At 34.3% G+C, this 17367-nt stretch overlaps 2 protein-coding genes across 4 annotated transcripts in view; one reads left to right on the top strand and one right to left on the bottom strand.

The window, feature by feature from the left end:
* Window positions 1-17367, bottom strand: part of Pka-R1 (protein kinase, cAMP-dependent, regulatory subunit type 1) — an 83292-nt gene that overhangs the window by 61444 nt on the left and 4481 nt on the right. Inside the window, exon 1 of one of the 3 annotated variants that reach the window (XM_088204739.1) lies at window positions 235-332. The exons of 1 other annotated variant lie outside the window; for it this stretch is intronic. The gene's annotated coding sequence lies outside the window, so the exon portion shown is untranslated. Of the gene's footprint in view, window positions 1-199; window positions 333-17367 lie in introns of those variants that run through there. One more of the 3 variants, XM_088204740.1, reaches the window with a different exon arrangement.
* On the top strand, window positions 4190-10868 carry LOC148226213 (uncharacterized). The gene is made up of 2 exons (XM_088204737.1): window positions 4190-4360; window positions 8625-10868. The coding sequence occupies exons 1-2, from the start codon at window positions 4261-4263 to the stop codon at window positions 9521-9523; spliced, it is 999 nt and encodes a 332-aa protein (XP_088060863.1). The 5' UTR covers window positions 4190-4260; the 3' UTR covers window positions 9524-10868.

Below are 17367 nucleotides of genomic sequence, written 5' to 3' on the forward strand. Positions count from 1 at the left end.
TCTTACCTAAGACATGAATTATTATTATTAATTAATATTTTTAGTTTGATGTTTAAAATATAATATATTATTATTAGATTTAAAATAACAGGTTTATATCCCTATTATATCTCATTGCTAAACACATCATTGAATTCTGAAAATTATCTGCATCATCACGAGGTTTGGATTTATCCGCTGTTTATCTCGAGCAATTCACATCAAAATTTATTTTTCAACACATTCGATGCGCACCCGTTGCGTCTCACTGCATCGTCGCGCGTGAGAATTTTCGCGCTGCAAGAATGCGACGGTCGCGGACGACGGATCAGCGCCGAGATCCGCGACGGACTGACTCGCCGGTGAGCGATCGAGAATACTCGGGCTGGATTCGTGCGACACGCGCGCAACTACACCAACACCTGTTGAACGCCGTCTTTCAAGTCAGACGCTATCTGAAAATGTATCTAAGTAACGACAAGTTTACAAATCAATTCATTACTCCGACACCGAACGTTGCACTGTTATGTATGGTCGGTATTTTTCTATGGATGAAAGTGGCGTGCATATATTTTGTGGCTCGGAGATGCGATGTTATAAATCAGAGTCGTCCAACATATAACATTAAATAACATATATTTACATTCGAATATCCCGTCAAGAACGTGTTAACTGACATTTAAGTAGAAAATTAGATTAAAAATTAAATTAAATTAGATAAAATTAAAATACACATCAGAAATTGGAATATATACTGTTACAACATATGTACATACATATATTACATATTTTTATTACACTAACGGTCAAAATAGATCAGTCGATCCACCTATACAATAAAAAATCAACCCTACGTTTCTATTCCCTATAAATCATTCGATTCACAATTTAAAAATAGATCAAAAGCAACTATAGACATACCTAAGCACATAAAATCGAATGAGTTAACAAACGCGCTGTTTGTTTCCTTTACCGTCCTAATTTATGCTAATTTAATTTGTCGTTTCCTTAGCGTCTGAGAGCTTTTTCACAATTTGGTACTTTTCTAGTGTGAACGTCTTCCAAAATGTATTGATCCTCGACGAGCTCATTCTCAAAATACAATGCACCTATTAATCCTAAGATTTTTTATAATCGAATCTGTCGAACAGCAATTACGAGTGATACAAAAAGCGAACCGAAATTGGCAAAATTTGAACGTTAAAAAATCAAGCATAATGGAGATGGTATATATGTTTGTATTATATATACGTATATCAATAGTCACTAGAAATTTGATGTGAAAAACTTAGCACACTTAAGAAAATTAGAAAATAAAATTTAAAAAAATAAATGATTCATTATTTTTTATTATAATGAGTATTTACAATTTAATAGTTTTTACATGAAACAATTTTTAGAATGCTAATAAAATTGCGTATAGATCGATTTGTAATATAACTACTATTACTACTACTACGTAAGTGCGTTCTACAGAATACCGTATAAAAAAACATGGCTTACGATGAAAAATTAGGGATGCGGTCCATAATTTTCTAGAAGCATAAAATTCTAAAAAAAATAGTTAAGGCAAACACAGTTTTGCATGAAAATGTTTATTTAAAATTTTATGAAAATAATAAGATTATCGTCGTTATATACAATAATTAGAATTATGGTCACTATATAATAACATTGGTCGGCACGATTTGCGATTTTGTTCGAAATCGCTTTCATTACTAGAAGAGATAGTATGCACATCAGATATACATGTTAAAGATAATGGTTATTCACAATTGGAATTAGCGTCATCTTTATTATCGTTCTGTGTTGATGTTTTCCCTTTAAAAATGTAATCAGTAATTAAACTGTGTGATGATATTTGACTTTGTGATAAAAATATATAGAAATATATTTTTTTAGTAAATCAATATGTATGTTATATGTACCTAGAAAAAATCTATATACAAATCAGTTTGTCTTACATTTGCAAAAATGTATTTTTTTTATAAATTAACGATAATTTCACTATTTATTCGGTGTTTAACAGTAGTTATATTAATTATGCTATTTAGTAACGGAATATTTTTGTTTCGATATTTTCAACCCTAAATCAACATGGCAGTGGAGATAAAATAATCTCACTTGAACTATATTATGCTTTATGAATTTCAACTCGGTCATAATGCGACAATGGCAGTTGAACACATCTGTAAAGCAATGGGCAGAAACGACAATAAATTTATAGTGGCAAACGTAGTTCTAAAAAATTCGTTCCGGGAATTTCGACATTGAATGTCTACGTACAGTCGGGTAGACCTAAGGGGTTGTTAGTAGAGTCTCCAATTCGAGTAATCGAGTACTCGATACTCGAGTATACTTGTCTATTTTTCAAGTACTTGATAATCGAGTATTTTGAAAATTACTCGATTAATACTCGAAATTAAAAAATTTTGAAATATTTCAGAAACAAAAATAACTTTAACTCGGTCCGGTAAAGGTTAACGTCTTGCTTTTATTTGGCGTTTATGCCCGAAGTCCCGAGTTAGAGCGGTTACTATCAGGTATAATTTTTTCATAGTTCCATAGTTGCATAGTTCCGGTCGTCGGCTATTTTAGTGGATACGACGGAGAAATTTCTTTTGTGTTTTCTGTTCGACAGTCCCGACTTATCTAATTCATGGCAATGAACAATATGAAATATCAACAAAAAAAATTTTTAGGTTTTATGACTATGCAGTTGTAGCGTAAAGTGTTGTAAATTGTTTATACTGATCCCTCAGCTTAAAATATAAATCAAAACAATTGTGTGTTTTAAAGGCATTTAAAGTAAAGTCAGATCTTTGCGAACCGCTTAGCTCTAGAGTGAAAGAGATTCACCCAAATACATCTTCGAAGGATATAGATTTAAATTCTTCGCATTAATCAGAAGGAGTAGTATATTTTGTATTGTTAAGAAAAAAAATCTATTCAAGAAGAATTACAAAATGCTATTTTGTCAATAGTCGAAGGAAATAAGAGAAAAGCAGAGAAGGGAATGAAAGAAGAGAACATAAAAAGAGAGTTCAAAAAATTTTATATCTATAAAAAGCGAACAGATATAAATTAAAAGCCTTATCCAACGCGTTAATGACAATAAGACCAACATCAACAGCAACGGAAAGGGTTTTTTCCAAAACGGGAATAATAAAACCAAAGGTTAGCAGTAATATGTCTCGAATTTATCGAGACACTTTTTGCATTATTGTTTTTAAAAAGTATGTTCGTGAAGTTAAAATAATTGTAAAAATTAACATACTAAGTATTTTATTTATTTATTTATATGTGCACGAATTTGAATAATAGCTATTTTGGTACATTTGGTAAATACTCGAAAGTACTCGAGTACTCGAGTATTTTAAAATTTTAATATTCGATACTCGAGTAGTTGATGGTTCGAGTAATTGGAGACTCTAGTTGTTAGTGAGGATTTTAGGGCTGCACTCAACGCTGGTTCGAGATTAACAATACAGTAGCTAGCACGGAAGCTCAACGTGTCGCCTACATCATTACAGACATTTAAAAAAATTTGAAAGGTGTTAATTTGCAGAATACAGGTATCTCATAAAATGTCTGAGGAAAATCTTGTGCAGCAAATCCAATATGCTAATAATTAATGATTCTAGATCAGAAAGATTTATTTTTGATTCGAATTGTTACTGAATGTAATAAGTGGATCCTTTACTTTAATTCGCGACGTAAAAGGCGGTGGTCGGACGCCAATCAACTCCCAATTTCAACCCCGAGAACAGGATTACACCCAAATAAGTTATGGTATGCATTTGGTGGAATATGAAGGGCATATGTGGAGAATAATGGTAAAAAAATGTGGAGAATGTATGATATAGTTAAAATATTACAAGTTTTAATTTTTAACTCATTAAACCCGCACCTTAAAAAACGCAATGACCTTTGGAACATTCGGTACATATATCAAAAATATTTTTCGATAAGCAATCAAAAATCTCGATGCCCGGGAATTCCAGGGACTCTCGACCCCCCCGATTGGGAGCCCATGTGTTTACGTTTGAAATGATAATTGGAATCTGTTTCAAATATAGCCCACGGCGGCGCGCGCGTCGTGTGCGAAAAAAGCTCGCCGATAAAACAGCGTCCCTTTTAATCGGCGAATTTCGCTTGCGTCCGCCTGGAGCGCTGGCGTCGCTCAGCGATCAGCTGTGTGTCGTCGGACGAGTGTCGGCGATCTGTCGGCGGATTGCGACGTCTTTCGCCGACGTCGAGCGTCTCAAGGGGCGCAGCGCGATGGGGGACGCCGCGAGCGGAGCGCCCGCGCCGATCGAAGACGAGCGCGCGCACCAGCGGCAGCCGCCGTCCTTGTTCCCGATCAAGGCCAGGAGCGTGGGTAAGAATCCCTTTTCGATATACCCTCCCCCCCTTGCAAAATAGGGCTCCGCCCCGCCCCCTCTTTTTTGTTGATCGAGGAAAGACTCGCGGATTTTTTTTACTTCACTGACTCACCGTCGCGGAAAGACGTTTTCGGCACGTACGCCTAGATCGACGAAGGTGGTCTCCCTTCTCTTAGTTGTGAAACGTAACCTCAAACTGATGGGTTATCGATCTGCCGGCGTTGAAAAAAGCGCACGCGAAAAAAATGTGCAGGGTGGCAAAATGACGTCAGAAGCGCGTCTGAATCACATAACGGGACGTCGGCACTACTGTTTCTATATTCCGCGAAATTGTTTACAAATATGTTATAATTTTTTTTTAACTAATTACTTTTTTCTAGACTCCTATTATTTTTTATTTGATAGTCGCCATTTTAAAACAACATGGTAAATCAAGCAGGCTAACGAACTTAGCCAGATATTTACAACAGCAATTGCTCAGAAAATTTGGTTAATTAAATGAACAAAAATTTCCGAAATGACATTTTTTCAAGTTCCCGTAGCAAATTTTTTGGTCTTCTCGAACAAAAAAATCCGAGATGGCCTTTGAACAAAATAATTCCAAAATGACATTTTTTAGCTCCTGCAGCAATTTGTTCTCCACGAACAAAATTTTTTGAGATGACATTGTTTTTAGTATCCTTTGATATTTATAAAATTTGGTCACCTTAGATCAGTTATCATGTCCACAAAAAGAGTATATAAATGTAATATATAATATAATAGTAATGTTTCAATTTTTACGGATTTCAACACGATACTCAGCTTTTGGGAGATAGGAGGGCTTACGTATCGCGCATTTTCTTGCTCTCATCTCTTGACAACTTTTCGACTTCAGATGTTGGGGTCATCACTTGGGCGAAGTCTCGATCTTATTTCTCCAACATCGGAGGTCAAAACAACGGCAAAAGAAATAAGAGCAAGATACGCAAACCCTCTCATATCCTAAAGCTAAGTAACGTTTTGAAATCCGTAAAAAAGAACATATTAATTTAAGAAACTTATACATAATTACATATTTTGACTGAGCGTAATTTTCAGGTCTTCTGGCAATAGTCAAAGAAACTGAATTGATTTTTTTAATGATGAAAACTGTTGCAAACTCTCCTTTGTAATAAGTATGTCGTAATGTATAATTTTACACGAATAAAAAATAATTTAAAAACACTGCATTTGGAGAGATTTTATTTTTTATTCCTGTGTATATAAAATTCTCTATAAGCTGAAATAGGTTATTTTAAATTTATCTGCGAGATATCTAGGAAAACCTAATATGTGATGATTTTCCATTTGGGATCATCTACAATTCAATTTCATTTTAAAATAAAAACGTTGGTTATATGCATATAATATGATGGACTATTGTGCAAATGTTTCCTTCTTCCCGAAAAAGTGAAATTTCGTCCCTTAGTTTTAACAAACGCTTCAAGACTTATCTTCATGAAAGTTCGTTCTTATGAAAAAATACATTGAAAAAATATTTTAAAACCTTTTTCATCCTGTGGGACATTATGTTTTGCTCGACTGTTTTTTTTTAAATTAGACTTGCCGGTGTCTATTGCGCTTTTCGCTACCTGCTTGCCACACGACACTATTTTTTTATTCTGGAGCGCGAGATTATGATTCGGCAATCAGTCGAACAAGAGATAATGGTCCACAGAGTCGTAAAGGTTATTAAAATTGTGGTTTCTGATAAAATCAGGGCTTCGAACTGAAACTGAACAGAAAATCATATCGGTATATTTCGGCTTGGTACATTTTCAACCACGCGCGTTAACTAGTGATTATGTGTTAGGTTGGAATGCGGGAGCTAGTGGGAGCAAAAAAAGGTGGACTATTTTTGTTTGTTTACACCGTTTATAAAATATATAAAAATCATAAAAAAATATCACTCGAAGCTGAACCGAAACAAGAAAAACCGTTGTTTTTCCGGAACCGAACCGATATATATTTTTTTAATTGAACCGGACCGAAAACCGAAATGAAAAAATAACGGTTTGAATCCCTAGATGAAATTGATGACTTAGATAACTTTTAATAAAAATTATCGCGAACTTCATGTTAAAAACCACTGCCTTAAACTATTGCTGAACCTCACAAATGCTTAATAATACGAATAATAACAAATCCCTAAAAATGTGTTTTTAAAGCTACCGCTCTCCAGATTTTATACCTAGCATTGTTTTCTGACATTCTCAAAAAATAATTTAGCATACATTTCAATCAATTAAAGCCCATTTTCGACGAATATTTACGTACCGTTGAAAAATCACCATAAATACTGCAAGCAAACTCAAGATATTTATCCAGAAAATTTGAAATTCCAGTTATATCCTACAACCTCATTATCGAGTATCTTAATAGCTTATCGTCAATCCTGAAATTTTTCATTACTATATTTTTACCGCCATTAATATTGGCGTTAAAAAAACTCATTCTTTTATGCCAAAAAATAAATAAAATGTGTTTTTCCTGTACCATTTGAATACATATATTCGATACACCATATAATGGTATATTTAATATTATCATTTAAACGGGTACAAGGGTACAAGGGAAAAACAAACAGTGGTGCCTTGACTTACGAGTTTATGTCGTTCCGTGACCAAGCTCGTAACTCAAATTACTCGTATGTCAAATATATTTTCCCCATTGAAATGAATTGAAATGCCATTAATCATAAAATTAAAATAATTAGAAAATTAAAATGCTATAACGGCAATTGAAATGGTAAATACATACTACCTAAATTAACGATCAAGCTTTAAACAAATTTGACTCAGCATACGATAGTATGCTGAGTCAAGTCCACTGTACTACACTTTTTTCCTTCGCTTATCTCCTGTTGTCCATTTTATATAAGTAAATTCTAGCAAACTGAAAACACTGTGACTCTATACTCCATTTCTTTTAACAGAGTCACGAGGTCTAACCATTTCATCATTATTCATAAATGATAAAGAGATGACAGCTTTGGGTGTACGCCTTATCAATTTGTTCTAAAGTACAAGATGCGGATATACGTTTGATATACTTATCATTATTCCTTTCTATATTTTAAACAAATTTAAAGAAATTAGAAATGTTACTATATTTTTTTATATTGAAATATTGAAAGTTATAAGCTATCAAAATCGATAATTTATCAATCTTTGAAGACGTCCGTGCGCTGCGAGTTTCGGAATAACAATGAAGTAGTTGGAACGTATATGACAACTTTGACCAATGAAATGCCGTCGTGAAATACGAGATAAACCTCAAAGTGACTCTGTTAAATAAAACGAAATATAGTTCATTTTCCTCGAATTAATAATTAAGGATACCTTTATAAAACATGTTAGTTAAAATATGTTTTTGCAAGTAAAATAATATTGAACTACGTCTTGATTTACTAAAATTTGATCACACCCTATTGTCCTGATACATTATTTTAGAAAAGATACTCACAATAATATAATCCTTGAATGGACATAATAGATAAATACTTGCATCTTTGCACTTTCAAATTTGCACATTATTTGTTCAATTACTAGTCCGTTTGTTAATTATTACGAACATTTTGCGTCATATTAAATCCATTACGATGTTATAGATCAAGAAGTGTTCTATTGTTACCAAAGCATGCTATATTTAGATTCGCGCTAGGGTTAATCTTCAATATTCTTCTCAACTAACAACGCGCGTCAGCATTTCCCAATCGCATCCCGTTGCAATCGGTGATTATACGACACAGACGATCAATATTCTCAGCCTTGATACATAAATCGTCTTGTAATTCGCTTGCGAAATGTTAATTCAATAAGGAAGATCACGTTATCAATGACACCGAGGAAAAACTCATATTCCTTCCAGCAAATCGCATTTGTACAGCCTCATTACCGCCTTATATAGATTCTCGCTGTATCTTAGTTATTGCATAAAACGCCATGTCTATATACCCATCAATCACTCCGCGCACTTTTGAACTTTGTGTTCTGTATTATCACGACGTTTGGAATCCTTTGTTTTTTAACCTGTCTATATTAGCCAAATATAATCGATAACCGTTTTATTCGGACGAATAAATTGAATAATCGCTTAATCCGGGTTTCACTGTATGTATTAAACCTTTTTTAATGGAATACAGCAAACATTGCTATTACGAAAAACAGGGGCGTATTCAAATTCATCACTTTTCTGTGACTATTAGCGTGTATTTTATTGTTATTTTTTCCTTCCCAGACGGCGAAACGATTCCAGAGAGGTTGTGCTCATGCCAGCAGAACTGCACCGAACGCGTCACCGAAGAGCTGATTAAGAAAGTGTGCGTCTATTTCAAGAGCATAGTAGAAAGAAACCAGCAGTACAAATATCTGGCTAGTCTGATCCAGTTCAAGGCGAAGCACAACACGATCGAGCACAAGTCGCCGCCGGCTCCGGGAAAAAAGTTCAGACAAACAGGGTTCAGGTACTTCGTGCCGATAATATCCGACGAAGAACTCAAGACTCACGTCGAGTTCAAGACGGAGCTGAGGCAGCAGATCATGACCGTGATGGGCGAGCAGGGCGCTAAAGCGTTTAAGATCTGCGGACAAGACACTTGGTCGAGTTCCGCAGAACACAATCAACCCAGACCAGCCGTAGTAAATCCTAGGTGGGATCACGTGGAGGTGTGCTTGCGAGCTTTCGTCTCGATACACTTAATGAGCGAGAAGAGGGTCATTATCACGAGACAGACGAGAAAGCTTCAAAAGCATGTCAAATGCAGCAAACCGCTGCCTTCTCACGCAAATCTCGCCGCGGAGCAAGGGGCTAAAAAGAAATACGAATGGGATAATGAAGAATCGGCCGAAGCGGAAGACGATAAAGAATGCGACATCGAAGACGTTCTGAGGGACGTCAGAGTTTGGATGGCGGAACAGGCGGATCAGGCTCGGAAGGCTACGTATCCTGTCAATCCCAGGACCATGCTTCCGGTGGGACTGGTGCTACCGGCTTCCGTGACCTGTATGCCGGTGTATCCCAAAGGAGCAGCGCCCAAACCGTACCTGCCGCAAGACCAAGACCGAGACGTGGACATCGTGAGCAACTTCTTTTCACATCAGCTCTGGAAACCAGAGTACATAGGTGGAGTGCCTTAATGGCTGCGCGAATTTCGCCCCCCGAAACAATTCCATTGTAAATTAGAAAAATTAGTCCCGAAAGAGATTATATTTTATGAAATGAGTGCGAAACAGCCGCGGGCGATTAATTCGCAACTGGATTTTACCGTTGCAACGTTTAAAAATGGCCGTTCTCGATACTTGCCTTAGTTTTTTCTAGAGTCTAGTTTTCGAAAGTACATATGTATACTCATACGGTCCATTTATGCCAGCTCAATAGTATAACTATAATAAGGCTAAGTTTCCCGGTGTGAGTGTACTATATTAATTACCCTATTGATGATTATCATTCGCCTGAATCCATTACACAACTTGCCCTTATTATAAAAAATATTTAAAACGTTAATTATTAGTTAAGTTAGTGTTAAAGTGAAAAGTCAACGTGCGATCTCTGATATGAGCGATTTACGTATTTATTAATAGAGTACGTTAAAAGCGAAAATTAAAAACCGTTCTAGTTCATAGTATTTTTGTATGTATAGCTGATATATGTATGTAATATATAAGAGTTGTTGTATTTTATATTTTAATCGCTGAAACGTTATGAAGAATATTTATTTAGTCAAAAACCAAGTTTTTATATTTTTTTCATTAAGTTTTAATCCTAATGGAACATTGTTCCGAAACGGTGGTAACAATTAGTGATTTTTTATTATTAAATAATACATTTTTTTATTGGAGGGCTTAAGATTATATTGCCACTTTTCCTACTTTGTTTCATCGTTTTAGCATATTATTTATTATTAACTATCGAAAAATTAAATTGTTAATAAAAACTCACGAAGAGCCATAAAGAATAAAAATTGTACAATAATACATCGTACTTTTGCGTAACAGCGAATACGAGATCTGCATACTAACAGGGTTGTAATAAGGTATAAATAAAAAAATATATACGAATATACGAAACATTAAATATTCCCAATTTAGCCAGATGAATTATATTATTACTACATAAACAGATTTTATATAGTGTAACGTGTTGATTTGTATATAAATATACGTAAAAATCTGTTTCTCTCATCATAATTTTTATACGACTATTAACATATAAATCTATATATTATAGGCATCGTCCGCAAATTATATCACTGTAAAAAGTATTGGAGCTATATAGTCATTTGTATGTATGTATAATACATTTATATATATAAATTAATATCTATATGTATTATACTTGAAACTGAGAAGAACGTTGAGATTAAAGTCTTTATAGCGGTGGGTGCCATGGGCCGAATTCTGTTTGTTGTTGCCAATTATTGTATACAAACATGATCGAAAGCGTGTTTTCATATTTTAATAAAAAATATATACATTCACATAATTGCGAGTTTTTTTATTATTGTTATAATACGACACAACCATAAAAGACAGTATTTGAAGCTTAAATACATAAATGTCCAAGAGGCGAAGGCCCGCTTAGAATCGGTGGTTTATGGAGAATTAGACCCTTAAACGAAAACCTAAGCCTAGTTAGGTATGTATAAATCAGAAATTAGTCAAACGTCAGGTCTCTCCACCATGTCAAAATTGACAAATACGAACCTTCCCGTTAGCTAGCTTTACTCGCTGCCGCTCACAAATGTCCTTTATTCAGCAATTAGGTCACGAATATCGAATATGCTTAAATCGACAGGTTTTTAACTTATTTTAATAAATAATTGTTAAATTAAACAGACCAATCATCAGTGCTTTTTAGACAGACGAACATTTCCGAATGAACCCGAATGTGAAATATAGAAAAACATATACAAGACATGCATATTCATGTTACGATCGGTGTGATTAATCGGTAAGGATTAATAACAACAGGTAATTAGTATTACGAAAAATTAGGTTGCTTTATCCCAAAATTGAGATACTGTACTAATGTGCAGATATTCGATGCCTTTCTCTTCTGAAGTGTTTTTAAATAAAAAAATAAACAGTAAAAATAGGATTTTACGATTATGTTTATTTATATTTATGATTAATGCCTATGTTTGATTGCCGAATATGCAAAAAAAATACTAGAAAATCTCTTCTTCTTTGAAATCGTTGCGACGAAATTTGTTGCAAGGATTTGAGCGGATTACTCGGTTTGAAAGCACTTGCAAAAGAGCGGATTACCTGCAAGTAAAACGTTCGGTGCCAATAAAAAGCCGAAGGTTGGTGCATAATACGATAAAATGCGCCATTCATTCCATAGAATATATTGCCATACATTGCATCATTGTTAATGTTACTATTTTTTAATTGTCGTAAATAATACTATTAGAATTGTGATATTTCCCTTTTCTAAGAAGTCCCGAGCGTAGTCTAATAAAATAATCTTTTTATTTTATTTTTTAGGTTTAAAAAACATATTTTTTCATAACAAAGATACACGCGGTTATATCACCATCTTTTAAATACATGCGACACAGATTCCTGTATTTGAAAAAATATGCTTCGGAATTTCTTTCAATTATGGTTGAAATGAGATTACATCAAACAAACCCTATTAAAAGCGAATCAAAGCCCAAAAAAACAACACTGTAAACAAGTAAAAATACTTAGTCTTATTGAAACAGATCAAAAAAAGGCTAGTATCTGCTAAAGAATTTTTTTAACGAAATTTAATGAAATTGATCGAGATAAAATGGTAAAATTAATTCAATACAAATAAATAAATTGTAAAATAACTGTTAAAGCGTATTTACAAATTCAATTTAAAACTATGTAAGTAACTGACTGACTGAATTGTTTGATTAAATTAACAATGTATTCCTAAACGTATTACCTAATACAGCGACCGTGCTTCGCATTTTTTGTGACTAAAGGAGGAAGGTCGTTTAGGGTCCAGAAAATATTTATAACTATGGATCAAGAACGACTAAATAGACTGGATTAAATTGATTGCGCATTTTATATACTTTTTTAGGATAATAAGCGAATTTGCAAGTCCTTATTGTAAAAAGTTTCTATTGAATAATTTGTAAATCAAGTAAATATTATATATTTTCTTCTCTATTTTTCAATTTTTAACCCTTTGAGTAGTGAGTTAATTTACAAACATTTTTTTTAGTATATACCTGGGAGTGAGTTAATTTTACGTATTTTTTCATAATTATTTCTGTTGTTATTTATTTAATATTAAATTTATAGTAAACCATACAAAAAAATCAGTGATTTTCAACTTTGTTTTGGTTAATTTTATGTATTGGTATGTTTAAATAATTTATTTAAACAATTTTGTATTAAATGAAAGGCAACTGTCAAATACCAGGGTATACATACATTTTGACTTCAAGCTAAAATTTATAAACAACTTAGTTTCAAAGGGTTTGTTGCCATTGCGACCCTAAGACGTATACTTATCAAGAAAACATATTTTTACTATATAAACAGTTATTTAGATCGGTAATAACATTCGCTTGCTAGGTGTGGGTAACATCGTTAATACATTTTTTAAATCATTCAAAATAAAGCGGTAAAATAATATATAGCACACCTTTATATATTATCTTTAAGGAGCTTGACAGTAGATTTTTAACACCAGCCATAATATAAATTTACTTACAAAAAAATATTACGCGACACCATATTAACCCATTGATCTCCAGAATCGACGACTACGACAAGACCTAACTTACATAAATGTAAGTATAAACATTAAGTGCATTAATGGCATACTTTTAACATGTAATTTTAGTAGCTCCAGATCCCTAGTTAAATAAATAGTTATAGTTTAAATTTCTTTTGAACTTTAAATATATATCAGTAGAAACACATACCATTTTACAAAAGCAAAGGTAGATTTTTTATTATATTTTTAAAAAATCAGCAAACCTAATTGGGGTAAAGAATTTATCTAATAAGTAAAAGGTTACAAAAATTTAAAGTCCTGACTTCTGAAAAATCTACCGGGCATTTGGCTGGTCTGACATAGCTAAGAACATTGAAAAAGAGGTTTAATCCAGACAAATTCGTGCGGATAGCGACTCTACGTCAGGATTACGAACGTCCTCATTTTTCTTCGTAGAATGACTTTGTGGAAATTTATTGAACATCCAATAGACTGCTTTAACGGATACCATTTGTTAAGATATCAACAAAAATATTTAACTGAAAAATTCTTTCAAAGACATCAAAAACGTCGTACCTTTGATTTTTTAATATGTATGTTAAGATTAAACCATTGCTAAATTTGACAATGTCGCGTTGATAAAGTAGCAAGACATATGCTCCTATAAGACATAACAATTACTGAAAACATTATTATCTTACGTCTATTTTGATGGATTAGCTACATTATAAGAATAACCGAAACCAAAGCAATTAATTTGCTCTCAGCTCAAAGAGTAAATATGGAGCTATACAATTTTTTATGAATGGTATTACGTACAATGGTACTCAGTATTTTGAGAATGATAATCTACAACTGAAAGTCAAAATGAAAGATCATCAACAAAACAAACACATACCCTTATTATCAACATCGCTAACCCCTCGGCGATGGCGCCTGTGTTTGGCGCCTTTTCCGAACGATTGAAGGAAATCACATGGCAGAGTCGCTAGTGGCGTGAGGGCGCGGGAGGAGAACGGCGTCGATCGATGGTGTGGAGGTCCCGAGCGTTCCTTTTTTCGGGAAATACGCAGCGAAACGACGAAGAGTTTCGTGTGTGCACCCACTGGGAGTAGCCGGGATACTGAATGGCTCGCCGGCTCGAGCAAACAATATAGCGTGTGAGGTAGGTAGGAGAGCAGCACCAGCACCACCCTGTCTGTTTTCCCACCGCTACTACGCTCAACGATGACGTCACTGTGGAGAAAGAGGACAGAGGAAACACCCGGAGCCACCCGCCCACCCCACGACTGCTGCGATTCCGCAAGGCGAAGGTTTCCAAACTTTGCCATGCGCGCACAGGGTGCGTCGGAATAGTTTTACGGCCGTGTGAAAAAATGATAAGGCATCCGCAAGACAGAATGTAGTTTCTTGGAAGATCCGATAAAACTTTTAGGGAGCTCGTAGAAGTCAACCGGCTCATGAGTTTTATTGTTCGAGGTCGAACTCAAAATTTATTAAAGAAAATTGGTGTATTCTAAAATATCGTAGATAGGACATTAACACTGTATCCTACAATGAACATACAGTATCGATAGATCTAGAAAATTCACAAAGAAAATTATATTTAACTTGTAAGCGATGTTTTATGAACATCTTAGTTATTAGGTGCATTAGAAAATAGAATGCTGCATAATAAGAACGGATACCTTTTCTTCATATGATTATTTTGTTCAATTTTACTTTTTAAATAGTGCAGTTGAACTGATCTCTCAAATACTAAAAGAGGAGAAGTAGTACAAATTAAAAAATATACAAAACGACATACTATATCACCTCCATATGATAACACATAAATTCGACAAATATAAGCAATTGCTTCAATACCTAAATCGAACAGATAGTGACAGGCAATAAGGCAATATTTTATGTATGTGCCGATCATAAAATGAAAGGTTCGTCCATTAAATATTTTCAGTTCGACGAACCACGATCGAAAGCGATGTTCTTAACAGCCTGTATACATACACATCAAGAACTTATGCGTTTCGGCGTCGAGCCTTTTTATCTCGAATATTTAGAAAAGTCTCTTGGAAATCGGCACATTTTAGAAGACGACGTATGATTTACGACCCTTCCGATAATTACGCAAAATATATCTTAGTCTGCGTGTTTATTATCGTTTTTCGGGTGAAGGCTCTAATCGAATCGTCGCCGGGATAAAAGTTAACCCCTTAAGCATCCCGCAGAAGCGGTTCCGGATAAACTCTTTTAAAGGCGGATCGTTACGGTCGAGCGGGCGTATAATATTGATGTGATTGCGGAAGCGAACCGGAAAGACCACAAGAATTTGGAAACATGGGAAGGGGTGATTGGGGAAGTTATGAAAAAATACTGCGTCGCTACCATCGTTGATTTTATAACTGTTTTTAAGGAGCATATGCATTAGTGCTAAAACGCCTATACTAGACAAAAACGAATTTACATTAAAGTGATAGAATATATGTTCGGAATTCAATTTTTTCTACAAAATTGAATAAATAAGACATCTTGTCTTTTTAGGTAAAATATATAATAATCTAAGATGATATGATACAAAATTGAAGTTGCAGATCTCAACAATTTGATGACGGCACAGAAAATTGCATCTAATGATATTTTTAAATACATTGATATAGATCTAATATATAACTAAAGTAGGTAAAAATTCTAACTTTAAACTTTTAGAAATAAAATAAATCATAATATACACATTGCATACCCATTTTTTCAGTTATCTACGATTAATCCATTATCTATATAAATAGCATTTACTATTACGCTCTGCTTTGAATAAACTATTGATATCGGTGCTACATAACAATCTAAGGTAAAAATAACGAACATAAATACTAAGTTTTTGTAGAAAGGAGAACGATCTTTGATAATATGCATTTTTACGAAGTTATCTACGATACAACAATAAAATAATTGACTGTTTTATACAAGATATGCAGTCTCTGCACATCCAGATTACAGTTATTTAACAAATAGTTATATTCCTTGGCGACTTCTAGCTGCGTGCCGTAGTCACGATCGCGTCCCTTGTTCTTGACCGGCAAACTTGGCAAACAAGGATGTTTACGACGAAAGCTACGAGTAGCTGGGACGGTGCACATATGTATATTGTTAGTGTGCACCATCATTTTTTTTTTTAATATTTCTTGTGAATCTTAATAATGTGTATATTAAAGAGTGTGTCGATGTGTTGTATTTGCAAGAATGTGAAATATCAAATAAAACTTGTTTGTATAATAGCCATCATGATGCATTGAAGAAACCTGTCAAGTCATAATGGTCAGATTTTAATTAATAAAAAAACAATAAATAAATAATATTGGCTGAAAGACGCAGTATTCTCGACATGCACAAGTGTTTATCGATAGCCAGGGTTGTATAAACCACAGAAAGTAGCGTGGCTTGTGTCAATTAATTTTGCAAAAAACGATTATCTATTATATAAATGTATTTAATATGATATTGCAAATATATCAAGCTCCATATATTGTTTATGAATTCTCGTCAGATTCCTGCAGAATAACAGCATATTGTCACTACCATCGCACTTGACAATTATTGAGCTAACACATTGGTTCCCAATGTTTACGCCGCAGCATCCTCTCAGGGGCGCCGCTGTGGCCTGGTTTAAGTTGGCTACCCTAGAGCTATACGTAACGGCGGGACAGATACATGATTTGACGACGCATCTGCAAACCAATGTACGTAAAATTTTCACTATCCATGATTTTTGGGCTTCAGTTCTTGTATTATCTGAATTGTATATGGGTGTAAATGAAAATCCAGATGCAAAATGCACCAAAAGGAGCCACACTTTCACTTACAGCAGCAATATTCTCGGCTAAACGGGCGCCATGATGTTGCAGAGGCCCTGAGCGTTGAGCGGTGGTAAAGCGATCTATTTCATAAATGTGTTGTTGCAAACTAACATTTAACACTTTGAACACGCGTGATTATTGACAGCTATCTCATTTACAATGCTGCCAACATAGAAGACTCAAATTACATCAACCTGTAGAAGCTTCGAAATTGTTCACTATTTCACAAAATGTACTTGTTAGAATTTGACACTTGGATAAAGTGGCCAGATTTATTAGGTTGGAATGCGGAACTTTTTGTTCATTATGGATGCTGCGGGAACAAAAAAGGCACCTCGGAAATTTGTCAAAATGCGGAACACCTACCGGGACGATGTTCAATGCGGGTCGAACAACTCAAATCCGAGACAGTCCCGCACACT

This window comes from Plectrocnemia conspersa, unplaced genomic scaffold, assembly GCF_051122295.1.
Source record: "Plectrocnemia conspersa isolate PC_06_02 unplaced genomic scaffold, ASM5112229v1 ptg000014l, whole genome shotgun sequence".
NCBI classification, from domain to species: domain Eukaryota; kingdom Metazoa; phylum Arthropoda; class Insecta; order Trichoptera; family Polycentropodidae; genus Plectrocnemia; species Plectrocnemia conspersa.